Source organism: Capra hircus, chromosome 12, assembly GCF_001704415.2.
Source record: "Capra hircus breed San Clemente chromosome 12, ASM170441v1, whole genome shotgun sequence".
NCBI classification, from domain to species: domain Eukaryota; kingdom Metazoa; phylum Chordata; class Mammalia; order Artiodactyla; family Bovidae; genus Capra; species Capra hircus.
Window position 1 is genome coordinate 19,922,160 of NC_030819.1, and position 24,522 is coordinate 19,946,681.

Genomic DNA, 24,522 nt, shown 5'->3' on the forward strand with positions numbered 1-24,522 from the left:
GAAATAATCAAGTGAGAGAGACACACACCCAAGTGAGCAATTAAAGTATGACTTAGACAAGGGCTATCACAAGAACATAAACCAAGTGTAAGTGTAAGGGCACAAACCAAAGAAGAAAAATGCCCAGTTGATCAAGCTTTATAAAATGCTGTCATTTACTCTTGATTGTGAAGAGAAAACTCCAAGAATGAAATGTTTGTTGCCAACCACAGAGATATTAAAGGTTATTTGGTGTACTTGGATTGAAGATGTATTGGACAGAGTACAAAGAGATGTCTCTATAGATGTACAAGTCTGGATGTGCTTGACTTGCAGAGAAAGTTCATTCTGTGAGAGGGTTTACAAGAAAGGAACTGCATTGTTGATGTATTTAGATAATAATCAGCTGAATAGGAAATGAATCTCTAAGGGAGGTGGCACGTAGATGAATTAGGAGTCTACCAGAAAAATCTAGGGGGCAAAAATGAGGGCCTGATCAGTGTATTTGTGGAAAGTCACAAATTATGGTAATTTCAAGTCCAAACAGAAATGTGTCATTAGTTACAATTCAAATATTAGAGAAGTGTTGAGTTTGATAAAATAACCCTTAATTTAGTCCCATGTTTGGCAGTCAGATGTAACTCACAAGTATTTTTTTTTCCATATTTTATATACATTTTCAAAATGTGTTTCACTGGAACTATAATATACATCTGTGCCAATGCCATATGCAGTAATGCATTCCACAGCCACTGAAGAATCACATTCCTAGATAACTGCCAGGTTATGGACTATATCAGAATAAACATGCTTAAAACCTGAGTGACCTATCATGGAAATTGTTAGGCTAAATACATGTTTTCCACCTGTTTGTTAAATATTAATTCCTATAGACTTACAATATGCTCTTCATACTGCATTTTGAAGCCCTTCCTTTGCAAAAGAGAATGAGAATTTCAACAAGATGCTAACATTGCCCACTGTAGCTTGCTACAGCCTTGGGATCAGCAGCATTGAGCACAGAAGGCAATTTAGAAGTCCATAACAGCCCTCTCTTTCTTGCAGTATATGCAAAAGAAATAATTTGAGAATAATATTTCACAATATTTCAAATACAGAAGTTTTTTTCAAGTGTCATAAATTTTAAGAAGACTAAAATATAGATGATATTCTGGACTTTCCACAATGGTTGGCATTAACTGTATGTTGATGTAATTTGGCATACAAAGATTTCTAACCTCTTCAGCTTCCCCTCTGGTTTCCACCTCTTTTCTCCAATCACCTACTGACCCTCTATCCCTGCTCCATGCTCATTTCACTCTACTCTTTATCTGAGACTGTTTCTCCCATATGCCCTTCATAGTTGGCATTCATCTGCCTGACATTCTCTCTCCTCTCTACCCCTTTCCAAATAGCAAGTTCCTACTTAGCCTGCAGGTCTCTGTGAAAATCACGCTGTTAAATCAGTTTCCTTGGAAGCAGGTTTCTGCTCCAGAGGTTATTGGAGAAGTGGTGTCAGGTAAAGGGGGAGTGAGGGCTGCAGGATACATCCAGAGAAAACAAATGAGGTGAGAATGGAGTCTTGGCTGGCATCTAGCTCCCTCTGTTCCCACAAGGAAGCACTGAAGCACCAACTGGAGCACAGAGTTGGTTCCACCCTGAGGCAATGATGCCACTCTTGTGGACCTTAGTCTTTGCCTCATGGCTGGGGACTGGGGAAGAGCTGAAGGAGCAAAGCATGGATTCTGAGCCTTTTGGAAGTTTTGTGGAGATGACGCCAGCTGTGAGCTGTTGACCTGCAACATCTCAAGCACTGGGGGGATGGATGAGCTGTGGGTCAAGGGGAGGGCAGAGTATAGTAGAAGCAGCAATATTCACCAGATCCCTTGACTGCCTGACTTCCAGTTGAATCCCCAGTATACAGTTGACCCTTGAACAGTGCAGAGGCAAGAGGTGCCAACCCTGAGCACAGTTGAAAAATCCACATCTTACTGAGTTGGCCCTCCATACTGGTGGTTCCTTAGAATCCATGGTTCCTCAGTATCCAAGGTTCTGCAACAGAGGATTGGATCAACTCTGAATCACAGATTACTACTGTATTTACTACTGGAAAAGCATCTGTGTATAACTAGACTCTGACACTTCAAAGCTGTGCTGTTCAAGGTCAACTCTAATCCCATAGCACCCTGCACATCACCATCTCAGCTCCCACTACAGGCTACCACAGGTGCTATAACTCCTAAGATGGCTGAGACCACTGCTATGAATGTTAATGCTGCAACCAAGCCTTGCACTCAGTAGGCACCAAATAAATATTTGTTAAACACTATTAAACAGTGAGAAAGCTAAAATTCTATAATAGAAAGTCTTAAGTAAAAAAATTCTTCTGATGCAGTTTACACTGTTCAAGACATCAAGTTATTTAAACTCATTGGTATGCAACTCAACATCATCTGCTTAAAATAAAAAAGAGAAAGGTCTTGACCTTCACATTCTTTCAGTAGGAACCCTTTGGACCAGGATGATTCTTTTTCCGTATTCTACCACCTGTAAGTTGCTCTCCTGATTCTTTTAAATAAAAAACTAAACAGTTTGCTTAGTTGGTGGAATCTTCATGAAGCTGAATAATTTGTCATCTGGGCTGTTACAAAACTTCTAGCAAGGAAAGCAATACATTTGCAAGTAAAATGAACAGGAAACTGCTAATTAGGCATCCCCAAACAACCATGTGTTTTCCCAGGAATGGTATTAAAATTTTTGTAAAGATAAGTAAATAATAATAATAAAGTTTGCTAGAGAATAGTTCCCAAAAGACCCACATTAAAAAGCATGATAAATTAAGCCAATACAAGCACTAATGGATCAAACTTGTGTATGCTTCTTGAGGCTCACTATGTTGATTTGGATCAAGTCCCAAAGAGAAGCTGACTTGCATCTTGCGTGAATAAATCCCTAATTAGCTGCCCAGTCCTGAAGCTTTTCCAATTCACAAATATCTTGATCTTAATATCTGGACGACACAAGGAACTTTTGGACAAAGAATGTTTTAAAATTGTAGAACCAGATAATATTGAAAACATCACATTCCAAACAGAAATCTTTATCCAAAATACATACACTAAAAAATTACCTATGTTTAACTTTGTGTAGAGAAGATCATTATTTCATCTGTACCATTTTTAAAGCAAATAATACTATCATTAATAAATGATAAATATCCTTTCCAGATTTTTTTCTGGGGATGCTATATTAAAAATAGTATGTTTGATATTTACTCCTTATTTATTTGCAGTTACTCAGCAGTCCATCATGGTCAGTATTTAGAAATCCCCAAATAGCCATTATTGTGCAAAACTCTATACATTATGTCATGTATATTTGTTTGAAAGATCAGTGATTTTAAATGCCTCACCTCCTGAGTACTGCTACAGATCTAAATGTGGCTTAAATAATTAATTTCCATTGGTGATACCAAATATCTAAGGAGGATACCATCAATACTTTTCTTCCAAAAGTATGCAATACTTAAAATTCTGGCTGTGTAAAGGCTTTGGCCACCCAATTATGTAGAAGGTGCTCTGTATAGCAACATGGAATTCTATCAGATACCAACTCTGCTCTAAAATCTTTATCCATAAGAATTATATAATTTCTACAATAAGATTTATCATATCATAACATCTAAACTTCCTTATGAGGGGAAATAGTCCCTTTTCCACTTCTTTAAAAAGTCAAAAGTCTTAGGAAAAAATAATTACTTAAAAGAAAAAAAATTTACTTAAAAAAAATTACTTAAAAGAAAAAATTCCCTAAGGCAGTGGTTTTCATATTGACTGTGCATCACAATCATCAGGAGGGAACAGATTCTGGGGCCTTGGCCCCATAGTTTCTGATTTAGTAGAGGTTTGGGGTGGAGGCCAGAAAATTTAGGAACCACACTTTGGAAACAGTGACTGTACTAAATGTTTGGAAAATTAAAAAAAATTATATATCTCAAGGGCATAAGTTCTTTAATATTTTTTTAGAGAGTATTACACTGCATTTCTCCTTAACTATGTAGCCCTACATCTTAAAGGTGAGATCTTTATGTAATATAAGTTAGTATAGCTCTTAAATAAGTATCTCTCTTCCTCACTAATGAGTTAGGTGTCATGCACGAAGGAAAAAAAAAGCTTTCTTCTTGACTAATAAATCAGATGAAATTTAAAGTACATATGTTTTAAGTGAAAAGTAGAGTGCTTAGATGAAAATAAAAATAAGGCAAACCAATACATAAATTTCAAAAAAATAAAAGCAGATGTATAACCAACTATGAATTGGGCAATAGCATTCTTAAATGTATAATTTAAATATAAAGAAACTTAGATAACTAAGTTACGATTATACTAGTATCTGGAATTAATTTTTTATCGAACCACTCACATGCTCTCCGTACATGAATTTCCAATATGATTATGACGTACCTCTCTTGTATTTTATTTCAAATATAAGAAATTATCCACTGATAAGTTTATTTGCTCTGATATGGAACAGCAGGACTTGTAGTAGAATAATGAAACAGGCAAGGAACACTGTCACTACAAATGACCAAGTTCTCTCCTTATCCGAGTCCACCCTACTTAGTCCACTTGGGTCACTGTAACAGAAACACAACAAACTGGTGCATTTACAAGCAATCAACACTTATTTCTCACAGTTCTGGAGGCTGCGAAGTCCAAGATCAAGGTGCAGCAGATTCAATGTCTAGAGAGGGCCTGATTCCTGGTTTACAGATGGCTGTCTTTTCACTGGGTCCTCCCATGGGGGAAGTGGCGAGGGAGCTCTGTGGAGTCTCTTTTGTTGTTGTTTTGTTGCTAAGTTGTGTCCGACTTTTTGTGACCCCATGGTCTGCAGCACACCAGGCTCCTCTGCCATGGGCGGAGTTCCTCACTCCTCTGTCCTCCACTATCTCCTGGAGCTTGCTCAGACTCATGTCCATTGAGCTGGTGATGTTATCCAACCATTTCATCCTCTGCTGTCCCATTTCTCCTTTTGCCTTCACTCTTTCCCAGAGTCAGGATCTTTTCTGATGAGTCAGCTTTTCCCATCAGGTGGCCAAAGTATTGGAGCTTCAGCTTCAGCATCAGTCAGTGAATATCCATGATTGATTTCCTTTAGGACTGACTGGTTGGATCTCCTTGCAGTCCAAGGGACTCTCAAGAGTCTTCTCCAGCACCACAGTTCAAAAGCATCAATTCTTCAGCACTCAGCCTTCATTATGGTCCAACTCTCACATCTGTACATGACTACTGGAGTTTCTCTTACAACAGTACTAATCCCATTAGAGCTCCACCTCATGACCTAATCAACTTCCAAAAGCCCCACGTCCTTATACCATCATATCAGAGGTTAGGTCCCATATACAAATTTGGGGGGAACACAAACCTTCAGTCTATATCACACCTCCTCATCCACGGTGTCAGATGTGAGAACCAGGTTGATTTTGGGTTCTACTCAGTTGGGAAAGCAATGTTCAGGGTGTTCTGATCAGTTCCTTGCCACTCTATGATCTCCAAAACACTGTCTACTTGACATGCAGTGCAGCAATTACCATTTTCTGTTTTATGAAGTTCCTACTCAAATATTTCTAAACCTAACACTGAAAAACTAGAGAACCGACTGCTTCCCTGTGGCTCAGACAGCAAAAGATCTACCTGCAATGCAAGAGACCTGGGTTCAAACCCTGAGTCAGGAAGATCTCCTGGAGAAGGGAATGGCAATCCACTCTAGCATTCTTGCCTGGGAAATCCCATGGACAGAGGAGCCTGGCAAGCTACAATCCATAGGATTGCAAAGAGTCAGACACTACTGAGCCACTAACACGTTCACTTTCTTTCTTTTTTTTTTTTAATTTTTTTTTTACTTTACAATACTGTATTGGTTTTGCCATACATTGACATGAATCCGCCATGGGTGTACATGAGTTCCCAACCCTGAACTCCCCTCCCACCCTATATAATCTCTCTGGGTCATCCCTGTGCACCAGCCCCAAGCATCCTGTATCCTGTATCGAACCTAGACTGGCGATTCGTTTCTTACATGATAGTATACATGTTCCAATGCCATTCTTGGTGTGTACGCCCAGCAGTGGGATTGCTCGGTCATAAGGCAGTTCTGTTTGCAGTGTATAGCACAAGGAGCTCAGCTCAGTGCTCTGTGGTGACCTATAAGGATGAGATGGGAGGAGAGAAGGAGGTCCAAGATGGAAGGGATGTATGTATACATATAGCTGATTCTCCAGCACCAATACTTTGACCGCCTGGTATGAAGATTGACTTTTTAGAAGACCCTGATGCTGGGAAAGATTGAAAGCAGGAAGAGAAGGGGATGATAGAGGGTGAGACAGCTGGATGGCATCATCGACTCGAAGGACATGAGTTTGAGCAAGCGCCTGGAGTTGGACTGGGAACTTCCCGATGGGCAGGGAAGCCTAGCATGCTGCAGTCCATTGGGTTGCAAAGAGTTGGACATGAATGAGCGACTGAGCAACAACAGATAGCTAATTCACTTTGTGGCAGAAATGATCACAACATTGTAAAGCAACTATACCCTACTAAAAAAAAGGAAACTTTCATTTGCTCTTATTTTATTTGACAACTCACTTGTATTTTATTTAAAATGCATGGGCTTTCCAAAATACTGTTCCTCAGCAAGGTAACATTTATATTTCAGAAAAATATATGATAATTTTCCTTTAATATTTGTACAAATAAATTTATTTTTTTTGGAAAGGGACCAAAAGTGCATGGTAAATTATAAAAGCACACAGAATGACAAGTAATCATTTTTTCTTTCTATGCATGTCCTTCAGTTCTCTTTTGCAGCTATGTCCACATCACTACATATACAACTATGACTTTCTTTTTAAAAATCAAAACTATACTCTCTATTTTTAAACATACCATTACCATTCATTGGGAGAGGACTGTGATCAGTTATGTCTGACTCTTTGCAACCCCATGGACCACAGCCTACCAGGCTCCTCTGTCCATGGGATTCTCCAGGTAAGAATATTGGAGTGGATTGCCATTTCTTTCTCTGAGGGATCTTCCTGACCCAGGGATCAACCCTGCATCTCCAGCATCTCCTACACTGCCAGTGGATATTTCCCTATTAATGGACATTTTGGTTATCCCTACTTTATGCAGCCATAAACTATACATGATGAAAGCTCTTGTTTATGTATCTGGTATGTCTGAGAATGAATTCTTATATGTGAAACTGCTGCTTCATAGGGCATACATTTGAAATATTGATGTGTGTTGTCCAATTGTCCTTCAGAGAGGTAGAAGACATAGAAATAATTCTTCTTCTATTGAGGTATTTAAATACCTTTTTCTCCACACTTTGGTCAGTGAAAAAATCACTTGTCTTTTAATTTAACTTGCACTTACTTGTGTTGGAAATTCCTTAGCTTGCATAATTGAGATTACTTTTGCACATGTTTAAAAACTTCTGAACTGCTTATTGATGTGCTTTCCTATTATGTTTAATGTTTTTATAATTCATATGAGGAAGAACTATATTAGAGGGGAAAAGTCCCTCTGTGATATAGGTTGTGCATGTTTTCTCCTCACTGCGGTCACATACTTGTAGTTTCCTTATGGTATGCACTGCTCGGCAAGAAGACAAATCTCTCAAATAACACAAATCTGACAGATTTTCATTCACTGTGATAATAATATTTTATTCTTTAGAGGTGCATATTCAATTTCTTTCTCTTTTTTCATTTTCTCTCTCTCAGTGCACACACATCAGCCAGTATGGAATGGTAAGTTTTTGTTTCCTCCCCAACTTTAAATTCAACATTACTCTCCATGAAGCATCCAGGTTATATCAGTCCTGGCTCAGTGCCTCCAGTGACTTCTTAAGGTGCCTAGAATAAAGTTCAGACTTCTTCCATGATCCGTGCACTCTGACACTTTCCCATTTACAGTCTCATTCCAGAGACTCCTCACACATCACTCACCTTGCTCTGCTCCATCCATGAGGATTTCCCTCAGACACATGAAGCATCATGGTCTTTCTACTTGGAAAAATCAGATCTTCCCACATTTTCAGTTTAAATGTGCTTTCTCCAGAGAAACATTCCCTGAAGACTTAACCTAAAACCCACCAACTCTAGAACTTCAGCTCCAGAAGAGCACCAACTTACCATCTCAGTCATCACCTAGAACACTACTTATTATGCTTAATATTATGCATCAATGTGACTAGGCTTTGATATCCAATACTAATGCCAGAGACATCTTTAGATGTTGCTATGAAGGTGTTCTCTATATGTGATTAACATTTTTAGATTTTGAGTAAAGCAGATGATCTGCATGATGTGTGTGGGCCTCATCCAATCAGTTAAAAGTCATAAGAGAAAAGACAGAGGTTCCCAGAAAAGGAAAATATTCTACCTCCAGGCTGCCTTGGATTCAAGACTGTAACACTGACTTTCAACAGAATTTCTATCCTGCCTAGACATCTAAACAGATCTCAGATTTACCAGCCCCCCACAATCCTGTGAGCCAATTCCTTAAAATATCTTTCTAAATACAGATGATAGATGATGATGATAGCAGAGGAACCAGTAGATCCTATTGATACCATGGGTTCTGTTCCTCTGGATAACCCTGACACAACTAATACATTACTACATATTTATCACATAGAAAGCCCCCTCACTGCAGGTACCATGTTTATACTAACACTTAACTTCTGAAGAAACATGTATGGCAATTTTAGAAACAAGACTTCAAATTAGACAGCAAAGACTCAATTATAAACCAACAGTACAATACATATTTTTAATACTTTGTAATACTCTCTATATTTACTCCAACTCACAAGACAGGCATTTTGTTTGATAAAAATAAGTTAAATATATTACTCTAAAATGCTGTTGATTTACTGATTCAATATACCTGAAATACCTAGATTCTGTTTAGAATAATCTACAAAGGGGCCAATATTTCATTCATGTTTACTACTATCATTTCATATTTAATTTATGTAAAATTATATGAAAAATTTTATAGCTCACATATGATATATTAATGACTTGCATGTGTGCATGCATCATGCTAAGTTGCTTCAGTCATTCTGACTCTTTACTGCCCTATGGACTATAGACCACCAGGAGCCTCTGTCCATGGGGATGCTCCAGGCAAGAATACTGGAGTGGGTTACCATGCCCTCTCCAGGGGATCTTTCTGATCCAGGGGTCGAACTTGAGTCTCTCATGTCCCCTGCATTGGCAGATGGGTTCTTTACCACTAGCGCCTACTGGGAATCCCCCATATTAATGTCTTGTAGCTTGTGCTTGTGTTAGTCACTCAGTCGTGTCCAACTCTTTGTGACCCTATGGACTATAGCCCATCAGGCTTCTCTGTCCATGGAATTCTCCAGGCAAAAATACTGAGTGGGTTGCCATTCCCCTCTCCAGGGAATTTCCCTGACCTAGGGATGGAAACCAGGCAGATTCTTTACTGTCTGAGCCACTAGGGAAGCCCCATCTTAATGCCCTTCTGGTTAACAGAGTCTTTACTTTATTAGGAGGAGGCCTTTCTTGCTGTCAGAACTGCATAGAATGGGGCAAAGAAATTAGCAGTTTTGTACCAATTTAGATACAATTTGGTTGATTCTGATAGAGGGAACTCAAAAATTAATGATATTTCTTAAAATGAAAATATTGCTTTTTTATAATATAGAAATGTTATGAAAAATTTAAGCCTTAAGTGTTTAAAGAGCAAAATTTTCTTATTTGCTTTTCCCTCCCCCCAACCATTGTCCAGAGGCTTTTACTGTTCAGATGAACTGACTTTTAGGCAACTTCCAAAACTTGAGACTCATTTCCTTTATGATTCTAAAACTCTTGCGTTTCTTATTCAATAGCCCAAAGATTTATAACTTGAATTCTTTGTGGTTCCATTACATATAAAACTGATTAAAGATAGAGCTTTGAAAGTGGATTATACAAAATAAAAAAATACTCAAAAAAATAATCTGCATTCACTTATATCCCTAAAGGGAAAAAAATAAAATATTACCTCATTTTAGTTATGAGTAAATGAAATAGCCAGAACAATGAAACACATAATTATATTAATCATATAAGTCAAAACATAAAGGTCAGTAATTAAATGTTACATTAATATGTAAGTAATTTCAAATCAAATTTTAGAAATGCATTTCAACAATATCTAGTAAAATTTACTCATTTGTTTTGAAGAATGTATCAGAAAATAAGGATCTTAATGGTTGGGCAAGAGAATATCCTGATAACTGGTGAGCTATTTTCATAAAATAAATGAGACTACACTGAACTCTATTTGAAGAAGGAAGTATTATAAGTAAGTGACTGTTCTCTTTCATCTCTTCTGGCATTTTTTTCTAAAATATAATAAATCATTCACTGATTAATTTGTATCCTATGATATGGAAGGAACTAGACTAAGAAAACATATGTGCCATCTTTATAGATAATCAAACTTACAGCTATTTTACTAAAAAGGGAATAGTTTTTCATTTCTAAGTTCAATATGAAAATGAAGGATAAGTAAGAAACTGCTCAGGGTAATATAAGTAATATAAGAATAGGCTTCCCAGAACCCTTGAAGACTGCTGCTGTTTGCAATAACACAATCTGTAGTCACAAGTCTATGGAACTGTGATGAAATCTGTACCCCTAAAGAGATAACAACTTCTGTGCCAAACAGATGGGAAAAGGTCCTTTAGCTTTCCACATCAGTGAACTTTTATCTTGTTCTCTCTTCTTTTTTTCATCTTCCTCTCACATAATCTCTGATGGAAGCAGGTAACATGTTAAAAATAGCTTCCTCGTACCATGTCAATCTGGTGAGAAACTGAGTAGTTAGACACACGGTGATGACTGATGTTCAAGCTCATTTTGTTTTAGTGATTCTGTTTACAACATGTATTTCCTTTGGGGATTCAGTGGATGAAGAGAAATGACTTTAAGTGTAGCAGCCTTAAAATTGTCATTTCACCGAAACAATCTGTTGTATGATGTACTTATATTTAGCATGGCTTCAGACATTTATTTCCAGCCAACCGGTAGTTTATTACGATCAACTTTAAGACAGTGATTGACTATCTCCAAACAACTGCTTCAGAGTAAAATATTTTTTCTTTTATCTTTGCAATGCTTTTATTTTGTATCTTAACTTTTAGTTCTCCCTTGAGAAACCTGATGTATGGCATGGGTACAAGACAGATCACAATTCGCCAAAACTGGAGTATTGAAACTGCCTATTATGATATATTTTCTCTACTTCTATCCTCAATGAAATAATCTTTTAAACTATTAATAAGTCATATCTCCTACTTCAAGCCCAAATCCCTAATATTAATTTTACTAACCCATAAACTAACCTTCTTTGTTTTCCATTGTTCTCTAACGTCTTTGTTTTCCAAATGAACATCTTCTTATCCACAATAGAAAACATTCAATGAAGAGAGATCAGTGCAAAAGTGTTTCATTCCTACTAAAGTAAAGGAATATAAACTGCTCAATAAGAAGATTGAATAGTTTTTTAATGTTTACTATGTGATAACTAGTATGCTAAATTGTTGTTGTGGATAACATTTAATTCTCAAATATGAGATATGCACTATTATCAGCCACATTTTAAAGACAGAAAACTGATGCAATTAGAAGTTAATAAATGAGCTTTTACTGGTTTTCTGCATGAATGGCTACACTATAATGGACATGGGAAAGTTTAATACAGAAGTAGTCAGGACACACCTGTGAAGCTTAAATGCAAGTGTTGAGAAGGAGAAGAGATACTCTGAAAGGTTACATGCAAATGTAAATAATGCAGTTTAAGAGTCCACCAAACTTAATCCATTTGCTCCCATTCTTTGTCTTGCTTCTAAGTCAGCTGATTAAACTTCCATCCAGTCTTAGAAACACTCTAAACCATTCACACTTGTAATTCTTGGATCAGTGGTGTTGTCCTCTACATCATATTCTAAATGAGAGGGCTCATATCTGCCTTTTCACTGTATCTCCATCATCTAGAACAGCATATGTGACAGAATAGACTGTTGACAACATAATTTTTATTATGCCTTATGATGTTTTTTATTTACTGTGTGTGTGTGTTCAGTCATGTCCAACTCTTTGTGGCCTCATGGATTACAGCCTCCCAGGCTCCTCTGCCCATGGAATTTTCCAGGCAAGAATTCTAGAGTAGGGTGCCATTTCCTACTCCAGGGATCTTCCAGATCCAGGGATTGAACTGCATCCCTTGAGTTTCCTACATTGGCAGGCAGATTCTTTACCACTAGAGTCACCTGGGAAGCCAAGTTCTATTTATTATGTTTTACTATAAAATTTTCAAACACATTCACAAATACAAAGAACACCCTCTGTAGCCATAATACACCTTCCATGACTATCTACACACATATACAGTACATACATATATGTGTACTTAGTTGCTCAGTCATTTCCAACTCTTTGCAACCCTGTAGACTCTACCATGGGAATTCTCCAGGCAAGAATACTGGAGTGGGTTGCCATGCTCTTCCCCAGGGGATCTTGCCAACCCAGGGATCAGACTCAGGTCTGCCACAGTACAGGCAGATTCTTTACTGTCTGAACCACCAGAGAAGCCCATATACATATATACGTTTCATATTTAGTGTGGTCATCTTGCCATGACTCAATGATTGATTTTAAAGCAAATTTCAGACATCATCTCACATCATCCATAAATATTTCAGAGGTTATTTCAAATGAAGGAACCAAGACCCATATCACATATTACCCCGTTCATTAAATATTGTTCAAATCCTCTCAACCAAATGAGATTTTTCCTTATTTGAAAGTCTGTCAGATTTTTTTGTGTCTCACTTATTTAACAGTATCTGACTTGTTGGTGTTCATACTGTGAACATATTCTCTACCTGTGTTTGGAATTGAAGTCCCTGATGCGGGGACAAAGTCTTACTTACCTTTGTATCACATTCAAAGTCAACTGCAGTATTGAAAATGGAATCTAGTTTCCTGTTTTCTACCCCTCAGTTCCAAATACATTTAAAAGGATGTCAAAATAGCACTTTTTCTGTTTCCATTTCAGCTGAGAATAAGACAATTGACAGCATTCCAAACTGAAGTGCTAGGCATAAAAACAGATGGCTGAAAACATGTTTTCAGTCTTTCACCCTGACGTTCACCTTAATTGTATTAAAGAACTGAGGCTGAAGAGACAAAAGGAGAGAACTTTTTGAAGGAACTTGTTAGACTGCTGTGTCATCCCCATATTCATTCATGCTAAGTGAGAGAGGCTGAGGGATCCTTGTAAGTTGAAGAATTAAAAGGACTAGTAGTTGATCCACGCCTAAGAAAATGGAAGGTGGCCCATGTTTGTAGTAGAAGCTACCTACCTAACAGGAGAGTAAAGAGAAGCAACTCCACTGAATACTGGCTGTACTTCCAGCAAAAGCAGGAGACAGAAACACAAAGTTTCTATGGCCTTGAGTGGACAAGAGGGAGAAAAGACTCCCACCAGGAGATCTCAGCAGAAAGAAGCCAGAATTGACCATCAGATGGAGAAGACCAGGGAGTAGACCTTGTCCTGAACACACGGAAGCCCTAGAACATCAGTCTTAATACCTGCCAAGCTAGGAATCGTTAAGGAGAGAGGTAAAATAATCAGCCAAAAGAATATTCCTTTCTCTTACCCCTTCTCTCTCAAAGCTGCCGCAGTGTCCCTCCAGCTCCAAGCTGGGGGAGTCATAAACATGAGCTGGAGGACAAGAAGTCAAGGTGGGCATGCAGACCTGGAGTGGTTCACCTCCATGTAGGTACCTCCAAGACTGAAGCAAAATCTCAGAGGAATGGGGAGAAATGGCCACTTTAAGTGAAGCTCCAATGATCAAGTCGACCTGGAACCTTGTTTTGCTGAATTTAGACTTTCTATGGGCTGAATTTAATTACAGAATTTAGCAACTGCTTATGGAGCTAATGATAATTACAAATCCTTCAGACACTGATGACCAAAAAAATTCTGAGAATCATTCTAGTGACAGGGAAAAGCAGTCTTCAGAGAGGGTTTAGTGAAAGTTTCTGTTTTCACCTTTGTGTTCCAGCTCCCTAAACGTAACAATTATGTACTTCATAGGGACAACTGACTCTTAAGTCAATAAGCCAGTGAAGAAGGATTCAAAAGAAATTTCTCGGTTTGAAAAATGAGACACCATGCAATTATTGCCACCTTAATGGAACATTTCTTAGAAAACACCAAAATGTATATATTGACTTGAGAAGAATGGGTATTTTCCTAGGCTTTAACCCTAGTTTGAAATGTCAGAACTTGAAGCAAAGTTGACAAAATGAGCGTCCTTCTTGCTACCTTTATCCTATCTTATTTTCTTTTTTCTTTTTTTTTTTTTCAGTTTTTTTTAAAATTTTATTATTTTTCAAATTTTAAAATCTTTAATTCTTACATGTGTTCCCAAACATGAACCCGCCTCCCACCTCCCTCCCCACAACATCTCTCTGGGTCATCCCCATGCACCAGCCCCAAGCATGCTGCACCCTACGTCAGACATGGACTGGCGATTCAACTCTTACATGACCGTATACATGTTAGAATTCCCATTCTCCCAAATCATCCCACCCTCTCCCTCTCCCTCTGAGTCCAAAAGTCCATTATACACATCTGTGTCTTTTTTCCTGTCTTGCATACAGGGTCGTCATTGCCATCTTCCTAAATTCCATATATATGTGTTAGTATACTGTATTGGTGTTTTTCTTTCTGGCTTACTTCACTCTGTATAATCGGCTCCAGTTTCATCCATCTCATCAGAACTGATTCAAATGAATTCTTTTTTACGGCTGAGTAATACTCCATTGTGTATATGTACCACAGCTTTCTTATCCATTCATCTGCTGATGGACATCTAGGTTGTTTCCATGTCCTGGCTATTATAAACAGTGCTGCGATGAACATTGGGGTACATGTGTCTCTTTCAATTCTGGTTTCCTTGGTGTGTATGCCCAGAAGTGGGATTGCTGGGTCATAAGGTAGTTCTATTTGCAATTTTTTAAGGAATCTCCACACTGTTCTCCATAGTGGCTGTACTAGTTTGCATTCCCACCAACAGTGTAGGAGGGTTCCCTTTTCTCCACACCCTCTCCAGCATTTATTGCTTGCAGATTTTTGGATCGCAGCCATTCTAACTGGTGTGAAGTGGTACCTCATTGTGGTTTTGATTTGCATTTCTCTAATGAGTGATGTTGAGCATCTTTTCATGTGTTTGTTAGCCATCCGTATGTCTTCTTTGGAGAAATGTCTATTTAGTTCTTTGGCCCATTTTTTGATTGGGTCATTTATTTTTCTGGAATTGAGCTGCAGAAGTTGCTTGTATATTTTTGAGATTAGTTGTTTGTCAGTTGCTTCATTTGCTATTATTTTCTCCCATTCAGAAGGCTGTCTTTTCACCTTGCTTATATTTTCCTTTGTTGTGCAGAAGCTTTTAATTTTAATTAGATCCCATTTGTTTATTTTTGCTTTTATTTCCAGAATTCTGGGAGGTGGATCATAGAGGATCCTGCTGTGATTTATGTCGGAGAGTGTTTTGCCTATGTTAAAATGTATTTATTTTTAATTGGAGGACACTTGCTTTACAATATTTTGTTGGTTTCTGCCATACATCAATATGAATCAGCCATAAGTATACATATGTCCTCTCCCTCTTGAACCTCCCTCCCATCTCCCACCCCAACCCACCCCTCTATGTTGTCACAGAGAATCAGGCTTAGCTCCCTGCTCATTAGCAACTTCCCATTAATTATTTATTTTCTAGAACTAAACTGTAGAATAACTATTTCAGGCACTACCATTTAAATAAAAATCATCTGCCAAGCAAGTGTACTGTAGTAAGATGTTAAGATTGTACACAGTCAAGAACTCCGCACATTTTACGCTCATTTAGAATCTAATACATCAATCATACTGATTCTTTGTCCATTGGCTCTAAGCTGTGCATTCTACAATGAAAGGAATTTGACAGTCTCTTATATCTGGGCTTCCTGGGTGGCTCAGAGGGAAAAAAAAAAATCTGCCTGCCAATGCAGGAGAAATAGGAGACACAGGCCTGATCCTTGGGTTAGGAAGATCCTCTGGAGAAGGAAATGGCAACCCACTTCAATATTCTTGCCTGGGAAATTCCATGGACAGAAGAGCCTGGTGGGCTACAGTCCATGGGGTTGCAAAGAGTCAGACAGACTGAGCATGCACACATGCACGTATGCACTCTGTAATATATCTAAAACCACATTTTCTATTCCTGCCACAAAAGAGCAAAAATGTTTCAGTTCTTCCTATACTGAAGAAGGTAGACTCAGAATTTTGACCTTGGGTGCATCTTGACACTTTCATCCACCACTAGCCCAGGTGCCTCATCTGTGATAAAGACAATCATACCTAATAAGTTTCTAAGACAGGAGCTTTCCTGAGTTCTTTAGACTGTGGTTTCATTAACATGTCTATGGGAGTGCACAGAATGACACAGGCGTGATACTAAGGTTAAGTTAGAAAAAAATCAGTATCCAGAGTCAGCCATAGGTAGGAATTTTTATGATTCATTTCCTTTCTTCTCATTTTTCAGACACTCAATTTCATTTTGGAAGCAAGTATGACTCACCCAAATGTTATCACCAAGCCACACCCCCAAGTCACCAAATCTTTTCTCACATTAAAGCATTTATCAAAGTTTTTTTCTCAGAGTTTTGTTAGCTTTAAAAATTATTGACGTGTTCAATGATACCAGTCTTAGCTTCTCAGATAATACAGAAGCTGTGTTATAAAATAAATTTCAGTAGATAAGAAGATATATGACATATAAATACAAAAAAGTATTACAGGAATTATGGTGAATTTAAAGGTTACAATAAAACACAAATGAGGGGGTTCACTTCACTAGGACTCAAAAAAAGTGGGAAATTGTTTGGAATTAGCAGATGCAAACTATTATATATAGACTGGATAAACAACAAGGTCCTACTGTAGAGCAGAAGGAGCCAAATTTAATGTTCTGTGATTAAACTATAATGGAAAAGAAAATGAAAAGAATATATATATATGTAAATTACTGTATAGCAGAAATTAACACAACATTGCAAATCAACTATACTTGAATAATTTTTTTAAGTGAGAGTTTGGCAAAACTGTATATAGAGTTGTATGGAAAAGAGTATTTAATTTAAAATTATTCCATAGTAATGGAATAGTGGAACTATCAAGGTTCATGGCAGATTGTTGTGATGGAGTAGGAGTGGGGATGCCTCATAATCACTCATTTTAAGTGACCTCCAATTCCAAACCAAGTAAGATAAGCCAAAGGTATGATAACAATGATGATTATTACAAAGGTATGCTTCAATATCATCAACCTGATTGAATAGGTAGAAATTGCAAGGGGTAAAAAATAGAAAACAGGCTGGTGTTAAGTCATAAAGAACATATTGCCTTTGCATAAGCAACACAGGAGAAACAGCCAGCTGTTACATTAGTACAATCTTGAGACCTGAGTGGGTTTAACATGTAGTCTGTGACATTTGGAAACTAAGCTGGGGTTTTAAAAAAAAAGAACATATAACTGAATGTAGGAAAGTCAGGAAGAAATAGAAAATTTGAAGATGAAGTAGTTTTCCAGATAAATAATGGGTAAAAAGTGGGGGAAAGTGAGATTAAAAAAAGTTATGGTTAGGAAAAATGTCATTTGATGGAGAGAAAACTGATAATAGATAAGTATAAAAATCTCAGATTTCTTAACGTTTTATATTCTTTTCTGCTTTTTTAAATTCAATTATAATATGTTGATATGAGGCACCTTAGCATAAGAGTTCAAAAAAAAAAAAACCACTGTGTTAAGAAAGTAGCATTATAGAACATTAACTACATCAAGATGAAGTAGAAATCACATGGATTATTTATTTTAATAGAATACTTAACAGCTACTGGCTAGTTTAAGAGTTGCTACGGAAGTCATAAATTCCTGGAGATCGAAGGAGAGTTACTGGATTATCTGTCTATTAATCAAAAAGGAAAAAGAAAGCCTGGAAATTAAGCAGCTGTCATCTGAACTTCAGTACTCAGAAAGACAAGTGCAAGTCTTCAAACAATCAATTTGCAATTACAGGGAACTCAGCACAGAGTAGGCACTGGCAGGCCTTTCAGAGAACATTTTTGCTTCATGATGAAAAGACAGGAGGCAAGAGATAGAGACTATGTGGATTTTAGTGATACATTTTCATCATTAATCAGGAACTGCTTGAGCTATGTACCTTGGTGCCTTCTTAGTGTATATGGTATGTGTGCACTCTTCAAAATCATTTGAACTCTTTTAGAGATTGTTTCATAAATTAATATGCTACAGCTATTTGACATATTTCATCCTCAACCACAAAGGAATTCCACTGCTTTTGATGAGCAAAAAGATGATTTGACCCAGTTTATAGGCCTGTCATAATATTGAAACAAGCTGTATGGTTCTCCTATTCTTTAAGGCAAGACGTCTATGCACATAAATAACGTTATCAATCATCTCCTTAAAAATGCCTCCAGGAGAAGATATCTTGCCAAAATAATCACTTCACTCTTATAATGAATGATAGGCTCAGTCTTGGCCACAAATTTATCCTATTGATGTGTTTGGCATAATTTCTCTAGATTAAATCTGAGAGTATTACAACCCAGCAAATAAAAGCAAAATAAAAATCTCTACTATCTCCAAATGTGGTACGTGCTGTGTGCTCAGTCGTGTCTGATTCTTTGCGATCCCATGGACCGTTGCCCACCAGACTCCCCTGTCCATGGAATTCTCCAGGCAAGAATATTGGAGTGGGTTGTCATTTCCTTCTCCACCAAATGTGGTGTACATTCACTTAACATTCATTTCTTCAAAATTTGATGGCATTACTTATTTCAATCAACTTTGGGTCTCTAAAATGGATATTCTATTTGGGGATCTTAGTATTTTCACACTATACTTTGTTTTTCTCAAGGAAAAAGCAGCTAATAATTCAGGATTGTAAAACTCATCAGAACTTGACTTTACATTGAAGCCATTTTAGACAAATTCAGTGGTTCAGCATTAAAACATATCCATTAATTTTCTGAAAAATCCATATCATAAAATTACTATAAAAGTCAAAATTGGTTAGAAACAAAATATAAAAATAGTGCTTTTATCTCAAAAAAGAATTATAAAAAGAAAATAATAATGGCCCATAATTCTAACATCACTGTAACATGTTTTCATTAAATATCAATAAATAAATATAATGCAAATAAAAAATAAAGCCTCCCCAGTGCTTTAAGTATATTAGCAGTTTTCACATACATAACTGTCCAGAAATATTCTATGTGGAACCAATATTAGTATTTTTATTTATTCAAATCTTCTGGTAAAATACTTAATATTCAACTTTTAACTATCTTTAATAGTTATTTGAACTTATTCTGCTTTAGCAAATATAAACATGAATCATTTTTGACTGCCACATAATATTCAGTGGTCAATATACCATGTTAACCAGATATGATGGATATTTATATTTTAGCACAGACTTTGCATTGAAAAAAATTCCTGATCTAAATTTATATCAAAAACTAGCAGAGCCATGAATAAAATTACAATTTAAGGTACAGATAAGAGTTTTCTCAAGATCGAGCAGAAAAGAGACACCACAAAATCAGCTTACTCTAAAGCATTAGGAAGAAAATTTGGGGGAGAATTCAATGAGATGATTCTTATGAAACCTTAGTTGAGTGCTGGAAAACAATCAGGCTTGAAAAATGTTCATTTGGGAAGCAGCCTAGAGAGGTGGTAGGGAGCTAGTGTAAGAGGCTCATCGGCTGGCCTGGTGGGGCAAGGAGTAGATTGGTGACCCATGAGATAGGGAAAAGAGGAAAAACATAAAGGGGAAAAACATCCTGAGGGAAGGGAAAATGTCAGCTAAGGTGATGAGGTAGAAGGGCTATATGAGGGAAAATTAAGTGAAGTGAAAGGTGTCCACAGGAAAGTGGAGTCACACAGGGCTCTTGGAGGCAACTGGCAAACAGGAGCCTGGGTAGTGTGGAAAAGAAAGACAGGAGACACAAGCAACTGAGAATAACGAGAACTGCTCACTTTCTTTACTAGAAATGTGGATCCTTCCCATGGAGAGTTCTTGCTAAAGATAAGCTTTCTTTATTCATAAACCATGAATAAGGTCTTAAAATATATATCATGTAGAAGAAAATATATATTTTTTTAAATTTATTTTTTTATTGAAGGATAATTGCTTTACAGAATTTTGTTGTTTTCTGTCAAACCTCAACATGAATCAGTCATAGGTATACATACATCCCCTCCCTCCTGAACACCCCCCGCCATCTCCCTCCCCACCATTCCAGGTTGACACAGAGCCCCAGTTTGAGTTTCCTGAGCCATACAGCAAATTCCCATTGGCTGTCTGTTTTACATATGGTAATGTAAGTTTCCATGTTACTCGTTCCATGCATCTCACCCTCTCCTTCCCTCTCCCCGTGTCTACAAGTCTATTCTCCATGATTGTTTCTCCATTGTTGCCCTATAAGTAAAACTTTCAGTACCATTTTTCTAGATTCTGTATATATGTGTTAGAATATGATATTTATCTTTCTCTTTCTGACTTACTTCACTCTGTATAATAGGTTCTAGGTTCATCCACCTCATTAGAACTGACTCAAAGGCATTCCTTTTTATGGCCGAGTAATATTCCATTGTATATATGTACCACCACTTCTTTATCCATTCATTTGTCAATGGACATGGCTGCTTCCATGTTCTAGCCATTGTAAATAGTTTTGCAAAGGACAATGGGATGCATGTGTTTTTTTTCAATTTTGGTTTCCTCAGAGTATATGCCTAGGAGTGGGATTGCTGGGTTATATGGTGGTTTTATTCCTAGTTCTTTAAGGAATCTCCATACCATCTTCCATAGTGTCTGAATCAATTTACATTCCCACCAACAGTGCAAGAATGTTCCCTTTTTTCCACACCCTCCCTAGCATTTATTGTTTGTAGACTTTCTGATGATGGCCATTCTGACCAGTGTTAGGTGATATCTCATTGTAGTTTTGGTCTGCATTTCTCTAATAATGAGCAATGTTGAGCATCTTTTCATGTGCTTGTTAGCCATCTGTATGTCTTCTTTGGAGAAATGTAGGTTTATCTTTGAGTTAAAAATACTATCCCTCTGGAAAGTTTTCCCAAACAATTGATTTCTCCAGCAGTATTTCCTATTATACAACCCCTTGACCAAAAAATCGAGAGGAATGGGACAAATTGAAACTAGGGCTCTTGCAGCTCTAGAATCAAATGTATAATATAATGTAATGTTTTATATTAAATATATGCATATTCTGAACTAAATCATTCATTAATCACCATGAAATTCTCATAAGCCCTTGTAGAAAAATTGTTAATACACAAAAATGTTCAATTCTGGTTTGAACAATGGGAAAAGAGAAAGTATAAGTCAAAGTAGAATTTAATTACTAGATCTAAGTGGCAGAAATCTTATTAACATGAATACTGCAAGAACTCAAAATACTATGTATGCTATGACTACTCTCAGTAAAGGCAAGAAAGATATATTTAAGAACACATTTCAACATCCAAGGAGCATAATGAGAAAAGAGCACTAGCCATGTCAGCCAAATATTTTATTTAAATTTAATTATAGTTCCTACCTTCAGTAATTATTTTCTGTGAAATCAAAGATTTCTTATGAGATATTTGAATATAAACTATAAGTAATCATTTTACCATGCTAAGTCACTTCAGTCGTTTCCGACTCTGTGGAACCCCATAGACGGCAGCCCACCAGGCTCCCCCGTCCCTGGCATTTTCCAGGCAAGAACACTGGAGTGGGTTGCCATTTCCTTCTCCAATGCATGAAAGTGAAAAGTGAAAGGAAGTTGCTCAGCCGTGTCCAACTCTTAGCGACCCCATGGACTGCAGCCTATCAGGCTTCTCCATCCATGTGATTTTCCAGGCAAGAGTACTGGAATGGGGTGCCATTGCCTTCTCCGCATTTTACCATATCAGGAATGTAACCTTTAACTATAATGAATATGATCACCCAGAAATAGTTTTTACTACATGAATTTATACTAACATTAATTATAGTATATATTTATCATAGCAAATTGAATTTGCTAAATGACATTTTAAATGAACTCATCACTTTTGTGGTAACTAAACTACCTATCCTTATATGGAGTAGGCGTGTTTATAAATCAGAAAATTTAACACCCTATCTTTTGGCAGATTTCTCAATATAAAATACACTAAAACATTCAAATCTGAACATAGCACAGGCCTACATTCTATGACAATCACTAGCACTAGAAACGGAGAAGGCGATGGCACCCCACTCCGGTACTCTTACCTAGAAAATCCCATGGATGGAGGAGCCTGGTAGGCTGTGGTCCATGGGGTCGCTGGGAGTCGGACACGACTGAGCAACTTCCCTTTCACTTTTCACTTTCATGCATTGGAGAAGGAAATGGCAACCCACTCCAGTGTTCTTGCCTGGAGAATCCCAGGGACGGGGGAGCCTGATGGACTGCCGTCTATGGGGTCACACAGAGTTGGACACGACTGAAGTGACTTAGCAGCACTAGAAAATCAACTAATTTCCTGCCAATTACTTCGACCAACACTATGGTTTTAGAGAGAAAATAGGACTTTCTCAAGCTCAAGAAATTACTTGAGAGCACGACCAGTTATAGGAAGCGAAGGAAAATAAACTCAAAGAAATTCTAGACAGTGAGAAAAAAAAGGTAAAAAAAAATTCACTCCTGAGCTTGAGAACAATTGACAGTATATAAATAAACAATGCCTCCAACAGACATACATGAAAGTACCAGCTCTCTCTATCACTCTCTCTCTCTCCCCACCCCACTTTCTCACATACACTCACAGAGACAACTGTAGGGAGGACATATGAACACTGTGCTGTGTGCTAAGTTTCTTCAACCATGTCCAACTCTGCAACTCCATGGACTGTAGCTCACCAGGCTCCTCTGTTCATGGGGATTCTCCAGGCAAGAATACTGGAGAGGGTTGCCATGCCCTCTTTCAGGGGATCTTTCTGACCCAGAGATCAAATCCCACATCTGTTATGTGTAGTTCATTGGCAGGCAGGTTCTTTACCAACAGTACCACCCGTGAAACCCATATTGACACTGTGGTGACATAAACATAGAGATCAACAAATCTTTGCCCAGGTATTCACATTTCACTAAATGTCCTCACTTTCTAAATAGTCAGAAAATTAAAGTAAAAAAAAAAAGATATTTGAGAAATAAGACAGATTGGCTAGATGTTAAATAATACCTAATAGAAAAAATGAGATTGTTCAGCAGGCCATAGATGGATACCAAAGACAAGAGAACTTTTAGAACACCACATAATGCTATCCACATTTCTAAAATGTCAAAAAAATCAAATTATTCTTGGACAAACAAAAGAGAAGGAATTAATGTATTCTCTGACCTGTGGGGCAAAGTTAAAACTGAAGTAACGCATTAAAGAACAGGGGGGAAAAGAAAGGATAAAAGCGGCTATTAGGTTTTCATAAATCACTATACATAAAATACCTTTTTACTATGTCTTCTCCATTCCAGCATGGTAGTCCATCAGCAGCATCTAATTCATTAGCACAAAGCTGATCAGCCAGGCCCCCATAGAATGTCCTGTACAGTCGAAGGCTGTTGATAAATTCTCTGAATGGAAAAACAAAGAGATCAGTTAAACCCCAAAGTTCATAAGAAATGCCAATATAAATGGCATAATGTTATGCATAATGTTTAGAAGGCAGCTCTTACAATTCTCTACCTTTTTTTTTTAATACTTCTCTAACAATAGAGACACAAAATGCATCTTTTTAAAAATGTATTCAAATTTATTTTCTTAAAAGTTTTCACTGGGTATGAACTTTATATACGTATAGGTCCAAGAAATTGTGAATAGTACGTACACACACGCAAACACATATCACTTTATTTAGCTTCCCTAAAAGCCCTCACTAGCTACTGGTATTTAAACCAGTAGTTACCAGCATAAATGATACTGAGTGAGTGAGTGAGTGAAGTCGCTCAGTCGTGTCCGACTCTTTGCGACCCCATGAACTGTAGCCCACCAGGCTCCTCCATCCATGGGATTTTCCAGGCAAGAATACTGGAGTGGGTTGCCATTTCCTTCTCCAGGAGATCTTCCCGACCCAGGGACTGAACCCAGGTCTCCCGCATTGTAGGCAGACGCTTTACCGTCTGAGCCACCAGAGAAGTCCAGTTAGTGATAATAACTACTTTCTTTTCCATATAGAAATGTCAGAGGCTTACAATGAGCTGACTGACTGCTTACTGATTAAAAGCTTAGTAGGCTTGGGTGATTCTCCCATCTGGGTCTTCTCTTTGGTGTCTAAGAAAAAAAGCGATACATCTT

General features: G+C 37.5%; 1 protein-coding gene across 2 annotated transcripts in view; it reads right to left on the reverse strand.

Moving 5' to 3' along the window:
• GPC5 (glypican 5) overlaps positions 1-24,522 on the reverse strand; it is a 1,608,220-nt gene that overhangs the window by 1,184,002 nt on the left and 399,696 nt on the right. For both annotated transcript variants that reach the window (XM_018056453.1, XM_018056455.1), the window contains exon 5: positions 23,676-23,801. In XM_018056453.1, the coding sequence (XP_017911942.1) occupies positions 23,676-23,801 (126 nt within the window). The remainder of the gene's footprint in view (positions 1-23,675; positions 23,802-24,522) is intronic.